General features: G+C 36.2%; 1 protein-coding gene across 1 annotated transcript in view; it reads right to left on the bottom strand.

Moving 5' to 3' along the window:
- The window catches only part of LOC139721368 (peripheral plasma membrane protein CASK-like), a 198456-nt gene extending 183929 nt beyond the window's left edge, over positions 1–14527 (bottom strand). Inside the window, exon 1 of the mRNA XM_071632684.1 lies at positions 13923–14527. Within this exon, the coding sequence (XP_071488785.1) occupies positions 13923–13981 (59 nt within the window). The 5' untranslated portion in view covers positions 13982–14527. The remainder of the gene's footprint in view (positions 1–13922) is intronic.
- Positions 14528–15865: the final 1338 nt, after the last annotated feature.

The following is a 15865-nucleotide window of genomic DNA, read 5'->3' as shown; positions in this document are numbered from 1 at the left end:
AAATATAGTTTATGCACAGGATGCATAATGTACAGGTTATAACAAAGACATGCTTAAAGATGAAGAGTATGCACATGTACAAACGTGTGCACATACATGTACGGCATGTTCCAGCTGGAGGGGGGGGGGGGGGGACATTGGCCGATATATTTCTCAGAAAGCAAAGACGATCAATGCTATATTTGGTGACACGACATTTGCTTCTGTGACAATTGCTTCGGTCTTAACTGAGTACTTTCTCCAAGGACTTAGGGTTACGGTTGTGATAGGGTTTTAGGTTTAGTTTGATGAGAGGATTAGGATTACGGTTAGGGTTGTGGATAGAATTTATGTCTGGATTAGTGTGCAGATATTTCATGGGAGCATTGTCATGGAACCACTAGTCTTCACCATTTTTATTGCATCCCGCTCAGTGCAAGTGCCCCACATATTACATTCTTCAACATAATGCATGCACCTCTGACCGGAGGTGAGTTTAACCACATAGAATGTCTTCATTGTCAATGCAGATGAGATGGAATAGACTGGGCGGGTAGGCAGTGACAGTCTAATAGTAATTAGATGGATGATATCTGACATGCCCCACCCCTAACTCTCTCTCTACTCTCTCTCTCTCTCTATCTCTTCCTATGTTTCGGCCTTAAGTGTACAAGTTATGTCCGTATTCCTTGGTGTGACTGCCTGTCTCTTTGGAATACAATATCTATGATCTACTGCATGTACTATTATACAAATCTAGCTGTGATCTCCACATTTAAGTGTCTGATATCTCTATATTAGGCCTATTTCTTTTTTTCCTCTCTCTTGGATCTAGATTGTATCTCTGCCTTGTGTGTGTGTGTGTGTGTGTGTGTGTGCATGTGTTTTACCGTGCAACACAGTTTCATTAATATATTGTTTTATTTTATGAATATACAATGTATGTACACCTTCAGATGCAATCAAGACTGATTGCCTTCATGTTGTAAATCTTGCATACAATGATGAGTCATCTCTCCATAGCTCTTGCTGAAATGAAAAGTGACCCATACCCTATTATATCAAACAGTGTACTGGGACAGAACCTTATTCTTTACCTAAAGGGGAATAAAGATTATCTACCAGAAATCCTGGTACCAGGAATCCTGGGTAAACTAGATGTAGAATAAAAATGAACAAAACAAAACATACCAAAAATCTGCACATGGTAATTAAATTCACTTTTTTTTTCTTTTGCTTGTAGAGAGCTTGAAGATTTAATTAACAAAAGCACGCTAGAATTGGAGGATATCCTACAGAAGAATGAAATGTTTTATTGCATCAAAGATTGACTTTGTAGGTTGTCTGACAAGGTGAGTTTAAATATGAAGGGAATCTTGGAAATTATGTGTTTACAGTACAAGTACATGTACAAGTACGGTTTGTACCTTCTCTAAAACATGGTATGCACTAGTTGTTCATACACTGTACGTGCAAACTTTATTTATGTACAAGAATACGAGAACCAAGCAACTCAGTAATCAGTAACGGCTTGCTGCCACTTTTATGGCTGTATTGCTACATGTATTGTTTGTATCGATGTTAGAATAAAGAATTTTGATATTACGCAAGCACGTGGATTTCTTGGTTGATCTTGTCAGTTTAGCAATGAAACAATGCTATAACCCAAGGTCTACAATAACTTACACTAGACTGACTGATTTGACAAACAGTTTTCCCCTTAATTCTTTGTGTTCATGAATCACATTCACATGGATCATAGACATACAGTTACTTGTACGTATGCTTATAATAACCGATTATACAAATGACTACCGGTACTTTACAATATCATAAAATATTAGGCCTATACAGCAAATGCACTATTCAAAACAAATTGCATATCTTTCTCATTCTGAAAAAGGTTTCTAGACACGGTGTACACTGTACATTGTATGGGGCAGCTTTCTGTCTGGTACAACATGTACAGTACAACTGCATACAGTGCACGGCTTTAATACAAAGCAGGGCCTCCCTCATGACGACACAAAGTACATACAGTACATTACTTGTCTATAATAAAACTGTAACTTTGTAGGCCTACCATTGTACCCTTACAGTTTTCATACAATACTAATAGCATATCTTACCAATGCTACAATATACATTTGTACAGTGGGTACGTAGCTGTACATGAAGAGAGGAAGAACCAACAGATAGAAGCAAAAACATGAATGAAAATGTCCACACCCTTATTGAGACTTCACTTTATGTCTGACTGCAAGCTGAGGTCAATATAGTACGCTAGCCAGGAAAGGGTACAATTTGTACTGTAGGTCTTTTCCTGTGCATACATGTACCATTGGCTTATGAAAGTAAAATGCAATTTGCCATTCAACAAGACTGCAGAGGGAAAAACAGCACTCTGTGATTCAATTTCAGCTCAACTTTTAAAAAAAAGTGCTCTGTTTCTCAGTTTGGTTTGTCTCTACTGTTTAGTGTACCAAGATGAAGTAAATTGAAGAAGAATGCAGAACTCACAATGGATTGACAGCAAGATGTCTTTGAAATTCCATTTTGATGACTCTGAAATGATTATATGCCCGTCATGATCTCCAAAAGTGTTTTCAAAGGGTCTGTTGTGTTCTATATGAAATTCCAGTGTACAGTATGCTTCTCTTTACTTACTTACACTACCCTTTAAAAAAAAATGATAATAATATTGTGACACATGTACAATGTATGATGCATCTTGCAGCGTAGGCATGTGTGCAATGTATGTATGGTCTTGTTTCAGATCAATGGTGTAACTTTGAAAATGACTACTTTATGAACTCTAAAAAATAAGTACAAAGTCGTGTTCCCTTTTCCTTTGGTGGTTTGAAAGGGCACTAAAAGTGCTACCTCCCGTAGCATAACAAACTTATGTGGTCAATTCATCTCCTTGCCAGGGAGGCATACGTGGTCCAAAAGTGCCATTCTTCAGGGACAAATTTTACAAGGTTTTAGGATAATCAATATTATGTTATGAAGCTTTCCAAAATTAAAATCTTATTATTGCTGTTGTAGAAGAAGAGGAGTCATACTAAATACCTATCACCATTGGAACACTACAACATCTCGTATGTGTATGTGACACTACCTTTAAAGGGGTGTTTCGGACGTGACATTTTCCGTTAACAAATTAGGGTCTAGTAGAATTAGTGCTTGGAATAAGTAAATTCAAAAAGAGAGCATCAAATCATTATTTAAGGCATGGCCAATGATGTGTAGATTTACATGTAGCAGTATGAAGGCATCACCCATGCTTGAATAGAAAACATTCAAAAATACATTTTTGTTAACAATTTTCCGTTAACTTTTTGTCACGTCCGAAACAAATTTCAAATTGAGATAATCAATACAAAAAAATATAACTTAACAGTTTTCACCATTTCTAAATCACCACTGCTACTCTCATAAGAGTCTGTGAATATTAGAAAAGTATTCATTTTTTAATAAAAATTTTCTGGGAATTTTACGTTTTTCGTTAACACATGTCACGTCCGAAACACCATGTCACATCCGAAACATACACATGATAACTTTCAAGTCAGGTTCTCCACTAACAGACTTACCAGGTAAATAGTTGCTTGTCTGACTTTCTTAACAACATACTGGTTAAATGTATGCATGAATTATGTCAGCTCAGGTTCATTTGTACATTTTGGAGTAATAAATGTAAACAGAGGGTGTTTCGGACGTGACGTGTTAACAACCTAAAACAAATGGACCAGACACAGCAATATACATTTGTTCACTCATTCTTCTTGTATCATTATCATTTACAGGGTACAAGATGTAGAATGAACTACAGCCAACATTATCTAATGGCACCTACTTGCCCAGAGAAACAAGTATGCCTGATTTTAACCTAGGATTGGGATAACTGAGTGTCTTTCATTTCCTCATCCACAGAGGGAAAATGGGGAATAGGGTTTCAAAATATGTGTAATATCTTCAGTATGTAACTCATATTTGATATCTCTTACATAGTCTCTCTGCAGTTTATTTAAAGTCTTGTAAGTTTGAAAAGCAACAGATGTTTGCATTATAGTAAACACTGTTTCGGACGTGACACATTAGTGTTAACATTACTTTTTACTTGAATTCTATACAATTTTGCTCACATCCATTTGTGTTTTAAGTCAGTTTCATTGAAATACCAATGCAAGGCAAACTATTTGGAAAAAAATTAACTTACCATTACTTATTTTTCTTTCTTTTTCACCTTTATTTGTCAAGAATATTTGATTCATGTATGGACATGGATATTGCATAATGTTCTCATGGGACATTCACATGTTATATTTCTGTACAATACATTGCACAGCAACTCATAAGCGTGCTGCAGCAGTACATGTATGTTATTAAATTAGTGTCATGCTAAAGTGCTGTGAATATTGATTCAGTTTCATTAATAATTCATTGATATTTTGTTACATCAACTTCTGTAAACACACAAACTGTAGTACTGAGAATACTGTGAAAATAAAATTGTCAGAGTTCTCTCCCTACTTGTACAGTGTATGAGTAGGGTCAATCCTGATTTCAGATAAACTGCACCCCATTGATAAACAATTTTGTCAGGAATAATCACTTGATCTGGAAATGTAACTATCCAGACAAGTTACCCTTAGTCAACTATCCCCCCCCCCCCCCCATGAAGTTCCACCTTAGTGCACTGCGCAGTTGAACTGGGATATTATTAAAGATGTATGAAACTAGAGTGTGAGTACTAATAACTGGGAGAGGGCTATGAGCAGTAAGATACTTTTACAACTCCCCTTCTCAATTCTATAAGGGTCATTCTTCTGTGCATCTCAATCTGCTCTACCAAAATATGACAAGTCAAGTTTTACAGGTTGTGCATACGGACATATGATAATAAATGGAGAACAATCAAACTCCAAATTGAATTAAAGAGATGTAAACTTGAAATCACATCATATACCATCCACTCCCAACCAGAAGCTGAGTTAGTGTTAGAATAGCTGATAAAAATGAATGTTTAAAGGACATGTGTACACATTTTAAGAACTGTACTTGTACATCCCCAAGTGAGCTAGATACGTGTACATTTAAAATGTCCCAACACATACAGTAAAGGGCATTGCATCATAGACAGACAGGGTAGTGCAATATATTTGAACAAGCAATGCACTTGTAAATAGATGAATTTAAGTAAATGAAAATGTAAAACGAAACTTGAATTTAATGATTACATAGACACAAACAAAACAATCAAACTGGCAACTAAAAGTGGTATAAGGGGATGTTCCGGTTAATATGATCTTGCCTGCTAAAGTACCCTTTAAATATATTTAATTTCGATGGCATATATATGTGTATGCATAACGTTATCTAGAACTTGTGTTCCTACAGTCACAAATACCATGGCAGTAAGGATATTTAGCATTTTATTACAAATAACATTTTTTTTTTTTTTTTACTTGTTCCTGATGGTACAGTGCAGGACCAATTGATTCCAGTACAGTTCTACAAAATTTCGAGGCCATGATTCGACCTTTGTCACAGGTATCAAAAATACAAGTAACAGCATTCCTCACTTTGAATATGCATAAATGCACAGGTTAATTGCGCGTGTTTGCATGTGCAGGAGTTAACTGGACAGATGTTCTAAAGGTAACTACTGTAGTAATCTATCTAGCTAGTAAACCAATTTCAGCAGACAAGTGAGCTCTACTTCAATCGAAGGATATGTTTGAATTCACCAGGAGAATGTTGTTGCAATTTATCAAATGCATATCATTTATACACTGATTCTTGATTATTTGTATAAGAAATCATGAATAGGAGATTATAAATCCTAGTGATGCCATGACTTGGTTGTTATGTACAAAGCACAGGTCACTCACTAGGACATAAAACCACTTGAACATCCTGTATTCTTGAAAACTTGTACTAAACAATCTGGGTTGATTGAGTTTTTGGCAGCATAGAATGCACATGAATCTACAAGCTCTTTATTTCACTCTGTGTCATGTAAACTTTTAAGAGTCACGTCCGAAACAACATTATGGATTTTACTGATCTATAAAGCTTTATAGTGGTCTTCAATCATTATTCCTGACTTGTAAAACTGACCTTTTTCAAATGTGTGTAGGTGACATGAATCACTAAATCCTTCTGTATCTCAATATTGCCTGTACCCAACTTGTGTAATGGCAGGCTTCTTGATAACTAAATACTCTGCATGAATTGGCTATTACAGCTTTTTCCAACATAGGACATTTGTAATAAATTTGCTTTTCCTCACCACTTTAATGTGGCAGGCAAGCTTAAGGGATACAGTGCGTTGCTTTGCCAGGACAATAGTTCAAGGCTTTGTGAAAGGCTTTGTATCAAACATTAGAGACACAAATTTGTGTAAACATTGTGTGTCACGTCCGAAACGAATGTCCTGCATGTATACTATCAATATGTTGAATGCATTTTAACAGAGTAATTATGCATAAACTGTGGCTTGGCCACCATTAAGATTTGAATTCTTATGAAATTGATTTTGTTATTCACCTTAAAATGAGTTAAATTGTATGTTAACTACTGTGTCACGTCCGAAACAATAGCCTTTTGTTAACAGTCACGTCCGAAACACCTGAGTCAGAAAAATATCACAAGTTAAAATGACCGAAATCTGGTGATACCTACATGACTGTGTTACTTCCTAAGCATGTTTTGTATACACCATTAGTAATTCATTTTCTCTCATTTTTGATAAAGAAATTCAAAAAAGAAATGGTCATTTTGTAAAAAATGACATATTTTTAGTTTTCCTCCTCAAATATGAAAAAATTACATCTCCTTATCAAAAAAATGTTGACTAAAATTTGGAGTGTATATTGGAAGCATGAAATATTGATAATGATGGAAAGAGAAGTTGAATATTTTTATGCTTCTATGTCAAAAAATGGAAAAATGAATTTTTCATAAAATTAGCCCCATGCTTCAGTTTGCCTCCCCGTAATTTCCTTTTCATTGATATGGGAGCTCTGAAACATTTTTTCCCATTAAATACCAACCCTAAGTGAAATGTCCAGCAATATTTCAAAGCATGAAAAGCAATTCTAAATTTTAGCCATTTTGTCCATCAGTTACACCATTGATCTGAAACAAGACCGTATATGTAATGTAGCACCAAAACTTGTGCGAAATACAGCAATTGCGAACACAATCCCATTTTTATTCTGGAACACAATTTTTTCATCCAAACTCAGTCATTTCGCTCAATCTTTGGTAGTCAAACATCGCACACCAAATTACATGTAGCATATTGAATAAATTATTCCTGGACTGAAATGCACTTTTCAAGTGTGCACTCTTTTCACACACAGGGCTGACTTCCACATTTTGTCTGAGTAAGTGAGTGACTGTCAAGCTGTACTTCCAGTTGTAACGCATGGTGTACAGTCTGTAAATTGTATTATAATTTATGTCAAAATTTTCAACAGCTACTATGAACAAGATAACTGTTGTGCACTGAAGTTTATGAAATTTCAAATATGTCATTAGTTCGAGAAGAAACCATGATTTTTTTTAAAGGGAATTTTGCAGGTCTAAGAGTAGGAAGAAGAGGGCGAACAAGGACATGCTGTGTCACATGAAGGATACTGGGTACAGTAGACAGATCATGTGAGTGCAGCACACACACTGTAAGTACGAAAATGTGATCCGAATCAGCTAACTTTACTGCTTGCAATAATTCTGCGGTCGGATAGCACGATCAGAATTAGCATGTAACTACATTTAAGATATGCTTTGCCCAGTAGATCCACTGTGCGTATTTGTCAAGATAGACAAAAGCATACATGAGGTTCTTGCTCCCCTACATGTGTATAAAGGGTTAATTTGTGAGTGGAGACATTTATTGCCCTAAAAGTAATTACAGGCTTCTTTATGAGACTGGGGCTTTTGGGTATTCCATGGTATGGGCCACTGATCAAGACTGAAAGGCTGTACTGAAATTTTAAACTGAACATGTACAGTATGTGCTGATTAATCTAGCTTCCAGACAGGTTCTTGGTCATTTTTCCTCATACTGCACTTGCCCTGTACTGTGAAATACACACACACACACACACACACACACACACACACACACACACACACACACACACACACACACACACAAAGTTCTTAGTAATTGCAGGGATCACCATTTGAGATACAAATGCTATTGTATGTGACAGCCCACACATTTAAGAAAACATAGCAAAAGAAAGCACCGCTGACACATTCTATGTGCTCCATTTGATTACAGGTATTCAAAGATACAGTACCTAATGTGAATAAGGGACACACAGACTCATACACAGTTTCACATACAGCATTCTCTTCTTTGAAAATACATTGCAGCACCAATGATAGAAGGAAAAAAGTAAAACATCAGTCATCAGCAATAAAATAGCTGTTTCATACATTGTACTGTATGAGATGAATATTAATACTACATGTACTTCATATTGTAATACCCAGTATAAAAGAATCTTTGTATACGATTCACTTTTCTTTTCAAAATGGAATCACAAGGAGTATGGTTGTAAATCAACTGCAAGAAGGTACTGTATATTACAAGTGTATATAATTGCAAAATTTTTACCAACCTAGCACAAAATATGTAGGATGACAGCATAATGACATGTACAAGTAGTCACCAAAGAAACTCCTAAGAGCAATGATAACAAAACGATGAAAACATATTACAATTCAATGTTCCATGGATTTCTCAATTTTGAATCTCACTGTGTCTTCATACAGTTTATAATTTTCAAGTAAACTTTATCTCGATTAATTTTTTAATGCAAACCAAAGTTCTGCAAGATGTCATCTACAATGTACATGTACAATTACAAGTAGGTGCTGTTTCATCTCTTTTCAATTTTAAAGCAGTAGCTGCTACATGCCATATGCAGTCTCAAAGTACACAGGACAATTTGTAATATGCTGGACATTTATGCACAAGCTACATTGTACTAATGTGTGTCCCATGCCAAATTCCTATCATACAGTTTATGGTCTGGACATGTCATCACAAATAATGAGGGCAAACATAGCCGAGGAGAAGTGTGGCACACAACCTTGCCAGGCCTGCAAATGCCCCCCTCGTCTATCATTTAGTGTTTAAGATACTTCCCACTAATGATAATCCAGTAGTCTTTTCTGTGGGTGCAGACTTCAATCAGGTGGCTGAGCATCAGATTAAAGCCATGTGACAGCTTTGTCTGTTGGGGAAAAGGTCAACCCATTGTTTGATTGTCTTTTCAGATGGTGGATACAAAGTACAAACCCTGGTCTATGCAACTAGAAGATAATGCAACAATGAAGGCATGAACTTGTGAGCAATACACAGTAGAAGCAATGTGCACCAAGCATGCAAAGTATAGAAAGATGTTCAATACAAAGTCTCTTGTCATACTGTAACAGTATACAGTATGACAAGAGACTTTATGTATTGAACATCTTTCTATACTTTGCATGCTTGGTGCAATCGTACATTATGTGCCATGTGTGGGATGCAACAACATTTACAGTAAAAGGGTTTGTAACTGAATGTTGGTGTTCAAGGGTTTGGTTTCACACAATTTCTTTTCAGATTATTAAAACATTCATTATTTTGGGCAGGGGAATGAGTCAGTATACATGTAGTACATAATATGTACATTCATTCAATTAGACCTAAAAAGATTAAACACATACAATACGCTTAGTGCACGAATAAAATGTACATACAATGTATACATGTACAGAATATAATGTGCACTACGAATATTTCAATATCAGTCACTCATGAATAAAGAAACAGCTGTCACGTCTCTGGAAAAGAATCTATCCTTGATGATCAACAAATGTGTTTGTGTTAAGTGCTACATTACCGTCATTATCATGAAAGAGGTCTACTTTTTCTTTTCTTTTTTAATCTTGACTTCAATATTCTTCATGATGACCCATGACTTGTGAAATATGACATTAATGTACTTTTAAATATTTACATTTTCCTACAATTATGTGCATGTAATTTCAAACTTTTGCCTTTGGATGAAATATCATTAAATATCTACATTAAATACAAATAGGTATGATATCACTGTTTTCTGCTGCCATAACAAAGAGTATGCATAAAACATGTTACATTACACATTGAAAACTTTGTGATTGACATACAATGTACACTTGTACATTATAAACTTGAACTCATCTATAAATCAAAGCTTCCCAATAATAGCCTTTTCATGATAAGAAGACTTTATAAAGAGACAAAATAAAAAGTGCTTGAACTTCATACAATTGTACAGCAATTACTGCAAAACCCATCCGCATCACACAAAAATGTCCATAAAAGACAATATTCTGTAATGTTGAAGACCTATGAATTCTGGGACTGGATGCACTGAATTCCATAGTCATTTTTACCAATTTTGAACAGCTGGCCTCATTACAATAAATGTACATTAGGAACTGCACAGTGTCCTATTCCCCCTCCCCACCTGTACATACAATGTACTCCTTTGAAGTATAAAAATGTACACAATATACAACAAAGGTCTGGCAATAATTCCCTAGAGGCTGACAAGTATTCAAACATTTAAAATCAGCTATGGCCTCCCTGACATTTCATCAAGATAAAAACAGAACATACATTTGTACGCTGTAGGTCCACAACTGTCCAATGAAGAAATATTAACAAAAGGGCATCAGTCAACTCAGAAAATTACATGTAGGAAATGTCAGTAAATTTTATAGCATACCATCCACTGTATAAGGTTTGAAATACACTTCTACCTGCTTTGAACATCAGATGATGGTATCATCTAGACAATTGTGAGTAAGTGTGTAATAATACATTACAAATATATTTTTACACCATTTAAAGTTGTTTACAAGACAGTGTATAGTGTAGTTTCTTTGTGTATAGGGTCAGCAATTTTGAAGGACATCTTTACAGACAAAACATGCACACACACAAGCACATACATCATACAGAAAAGCAAACCAAAAGCAATCTTATTCAACGATGGTATGTCACAGTTACACAAACTGTTACACAGCTCACTCCAAGGGAGATTCACCCCAAAATATGTTTTTGTATGATTTACCCAAAAATATGTTTTAGTATGATTTACCCAAAAATATGTTTTTGTATGATTTACCCAAAAATATGTTTTCGTATGCATACATACAGTTTGTATTTTTAACTAAGAAAGTCTACAACCTGCGTGGTACAGTACTGGTTGAGGTGGGGATTCAGTTAACATTCCTATAAAGTGAGATAATAAGAAACCTCTTATGAAATGTGAAAGAGTATACTTCGTAATTTTAAGAAGGATTCAACAGTCATTTGATGAAAATTGGTTTTCAAATGGCTGAGATATCAAAAAAAGTGATAATAATAAAAGGCGTAGGATCTCTTTGTTTCACCTTGCTTCTGGATATCTCAGCCATTTCAAAACCGATTTTCATCAAACAAACTTTTGATACCCCTTAGAATTGCATGCTCTTTGACATCTCATTGAGTGGTTTCTGAATATCTCGCAAAACGTTAACAGCTACACGATGTAAATCCTCACCTCGTCCAGAACTGTACACATCCTTTAAGCATTATGAAGGAGAGGTGAAGTAACAGAAGGGTTTTAATGAAAAGGCCCTTCTCCCAGCTTTCCACAGTGATTCAGGCATAGCATTCAGTCACAATGGACTTTGTCATCATTCACAAACACCATACAAAGTACACAGTAGCTGCCTTCACATCAGAGTTGAAATTGCCATTTCAAATTGCTTGATGGCACAGTACATGTACTTCAGTGTGTGCAACTGAACTACAACAGTGTATAAATGCATGATACGTGTATATGTAGAGCTGGAACATGTGCTGGCCTAATCTACAATGTAAGTTCTGGACTGATTTGTATTTAAATGCCCAAATGAATTTGGGAATATATACATTGTACAAGGTAATATTCAAAGGAAGGACCCACATAATGGTTGAAAAACATTCAGGACCTTAGTTTTTATTCATTTTCAATGAACAAATTGGCTCTACACTATTAGGTTCTGAAACCCACTAAATAATACCAAAAATTATTACACTAGTCTGTAATACATGCATGCAGAAATAAATTGGGAAACTGTAGGTCATGATAGTATCACACAGATGTGGTATTGTTATGGCTAACTGTTAACACTACAAATAACCAGTCTCTTCTTAAACCCTCTAAAAGTTAATGTCTTATAGAAATGTATCATGAAACAAGATATTTATCCAGTCCATGGTTACAACTTGTCCTTTGTACAACTAGTTTAATGACATAAAGATGGGCACTGGAACATAAGGTTTACTAAATGATTTCTACCATCAGCAGTATTTCAAATGTCACTGACCTGAGTGCCCAACAAAGGTAATGGTAAGCCTACTTACAAGATGTTGTATATAAATTTTTCGAAAGTGCAAAACAAGGAGCAGGTTGGTGCAATAAAACACAACCCCTCACTCAGTTTTAATCTTCATGTTTTTCGCTATCTCTTTTATGTAAATTCACAGTGAACGTTTTGTGAAGCCCTGTGATACATGTTCCCTTTTATTGTAAGAGTGCTATACGTAATCCAGTATACAAGTATTCATTGTTTATGAGTGCAATACTATGGTTCCGAATATTACACGAGGGAGCAAGTTTAACCGCTCTATTCAACAACGCGAAGCAGAGTTGAATAGAACGGTTCAACTTGCACCAAATGTAATTCATATTCGAACCATTGCACGAATGATAAAACTTGAATATTTGTTTACAAATTGTATGTACCAATATTGTATTGTATTGTATTATATTGTGAAAATTGTTTTGTATTGTATTCTCCTTCCTCCTTCAAGATGGTTTAACCTCAAAAAGCAATAATATCATGAGGAGTCATTTATGTAGAAGAAGTTGATGTACATTACAAATGTACCTAAATACTCCGAAACACATTAGAAATAATACATTGTAACATGCAAAACAAAACAAGAAGGCGTAAATTCAACCACAACCCTTTTCCCCTCATGTGCACTCTCCCTTTCACACCACAGATGCAATACTTTGAGTTAGAATAGTTATAGTTATATATAGTTAAAGCAGAACGTGGTCAACATACTGTACAGTGTAGAATACTTGTACATACACATGTAATGTACAATTGTACATTGTAGTTTCACTGCCTAACATTGACGAGATGGACTAGAGAAGTAGAGTCTATGTAAATTGGATGGATTCAGACACATATCTAGATGGGTTTCTTGGCTGTGTTGGGATAGATTTCTCATTTATATTCCAGCAATATCTGGCTATGAACAACAACAACACAATCTAATGCATGTTTTATGTATATTTTTACCTATGCAGTGTATCATTATAATAGTCACTTTTCACTCATTAAAGAAATGAAGTCATCCCATGATTGCATTGGTCTAGAACAACAGTTGATAATTTCTACCTCATTTCACATTCAAATAAGATGGAAACTACTGTGGGATGGGCTTAATATCAGAACCAGTGGCAGTAGTACTGCAAGGTGAAAGCAAAGGAAAGAAATGTCTTCCTTCTTGCTCAATATTTAGGTGTGTAACTGAAACTGGTTTGCCTGATCATAGACAAAAAATAAATAAATAAATGAATAAATAAAAATCATAGGAAAAGCACGAACCAAAATTCAATCTGCTTGTGTTAGCATCCAAATATGAAAATAAGGCAGGAACTCCACATGTACAATGACAATGTACATTTATGACGTAGACTCTTACGTTAGACGCAGTATTTTTTAAACCCAAAATGAACATAGAAAGTACAAATAGTTTTCTATTCATGTTAGACCAGTTCTAACCGTTAGATGTAGCAAATGTCGATATTATATTATCATTAACGTGATTAAGGACTTACTTTCCAATGACTTCACACAACTCATAAACATCATCGAAGAGCAAGTCCTCATCAGCCATGGCTGTTGTTGTCAGCTCTCGGTCTCAAGACACTCGTTTCTCGTAAATTTGTAGGGCGGTGGGGAAGTCGGTGTAGGTAAACCCCCTGACAGCTGAATTCCTTGCCAAATTCTTGAGTGTCTAGATCTAGGCAATCGTCACACAAAAAAATATGGATAGTTCCAAGGTACCAGCAAGCAGTTGGTACGCGGGGTGCTAACGAGCAGGTGCACAAAATGTCAGGCACAGTAGCCCCTCACATCGAATTACAGTTTTCGTGATTTTCCTGCGGTAAAAACACACAGTGACAACCGATAGGCGACTTACACCGCACGAATACGTATCTATCCGTGTGCACAAAATATAGGTGTGACCCGAACAGCTATTAGTTCGCTAAAATAGAGTCTGCAGAACGTTTCGATGATAGAATCAGCAATCAACTTGCCATTGCAGCTAGAGGAATTCTGATAGGATATCCTGAGAGCGAATACATCCAAATTACCGGGTAATTCCAGTGATATGGAGACGTTTCGGCAACATCGGCGATACCTCTCTGTCGGTCGATGATTATGCCGATCTTCTCGATTTTATCAGTTTTTTTGGCATCCCGAAAAACGCCCTCTTTTGGGCAAGTGGTGTCAATCCTATTGGGTCACAAGAGTTCTGTGCACATCACTCGAGCAGTGCTTTTTGTGTACATAATGTGAGTGTTGTCTCTACACCATTTTAATAGGTTATGTTCAAAGACTCAGTATACAAGTACTATTAAACAAACTGAGTTTGGCCTATTCTTCGTCAAATTATTTCACTCTCAATACTCATTATATTTTCCAGTGAAAAGAGCGGGGCAAAAAACAACAACACCAGACACAACGCGATGAATATGAGGAAGGGAACTTTACTTGAGAAAGTGATGATTATAGTTACAGGGTCAAAAATGTTATGATACTAGTAACTGATGAAATTTTTGTTTCAATTTGTTCATTTTCCACTTACAATCGTAACAAAGACAGCTCTTTATCATGGAACTCCCACTACCTTTCCTTGGAAACACTGAAATAGATTCCTGCAGATCTGGTTATCTATATTCAGAACCCATCAAATGCGGCAGCATGCTAGCAGTGGGTCTATGGAAATGACTGGTATCACACTGCATTGATCAGTGCAAAAGAAGAATTGACGCATGACTTATTTGATTAAGTCATGTGCTAATTTGTCTTTTGCACTGATGAATGCAATGTGTCTTCGCAAAGCAAATACTAAGTAAGTAGGCTTCCCGGGGTTGTCTTATTTCCCCTGCTATGGCACGACCTCAAACAATGTTCAAAGTATTCGAATCAGCTCAATACACTGTACTGACTGGACATAAGCATTTTTATTTTATCTAATTTGATAAGAACTAGTATGCCTTACTCATAGCAGGGGCGGCGCAGCCGTGGAGGCCGTGGGGGCTCGGGCCCCCACACTTTTTGTGCACCATACAAAGGAATACATAAGGTGTCATCACTTTGGGCCCCCACACTTTTCTCAACCCGGAAGTACGTAAGTGGCACTAAAATGGGAGGGGAGAGAATGAGCTGAGGACCTTTTTGTTTTGTTTTGGTTTTTTTTTTACTTGTCAGCTGAAGAAACCCGGAAGTGGACGGGGACGGGGAGAGATGAGCTGAGGACCTTTTTTTTTTTTTTGCTTGTTAGCTCATGAAACCCGGAAGTGGGCCCCCACACTTTTGAAAAAGTGCGCCGGCCCTGCATAGTGTCTTTGGCAGAATTTTGTACCGTGATATAGCCCTACCCCCCCCCCCCCCACCACCACCCCACTGTCAATGAAGAAATCTGAACAAGACTCATTCCTTTTTCTTCTGCAGACACTTCAAAAAGCGCATATTGCACTATAGCTGTCTACAG

This window comes from Diadema antillarum, unplaced genomic scaffold (assembly GCF_040938485.1).
Source record: "Diadema antillarum isolate AM-2024a unplaced genomic scaffold, OU_Dant_1.0 scf00000141, whole genome shotgun sequence".
Lineage (NCBI taxonomy): Eukaryota > Metazoa > Echinodermata > Echinoidea > Diadematoida > Diadematidae > Diadema > Diadema antillarum.
The sequence above is the reverse complement of the archived record's forward strand: the minus strand, read 5'-3'. Positions and strand labels throughout refer to the sequence as shown.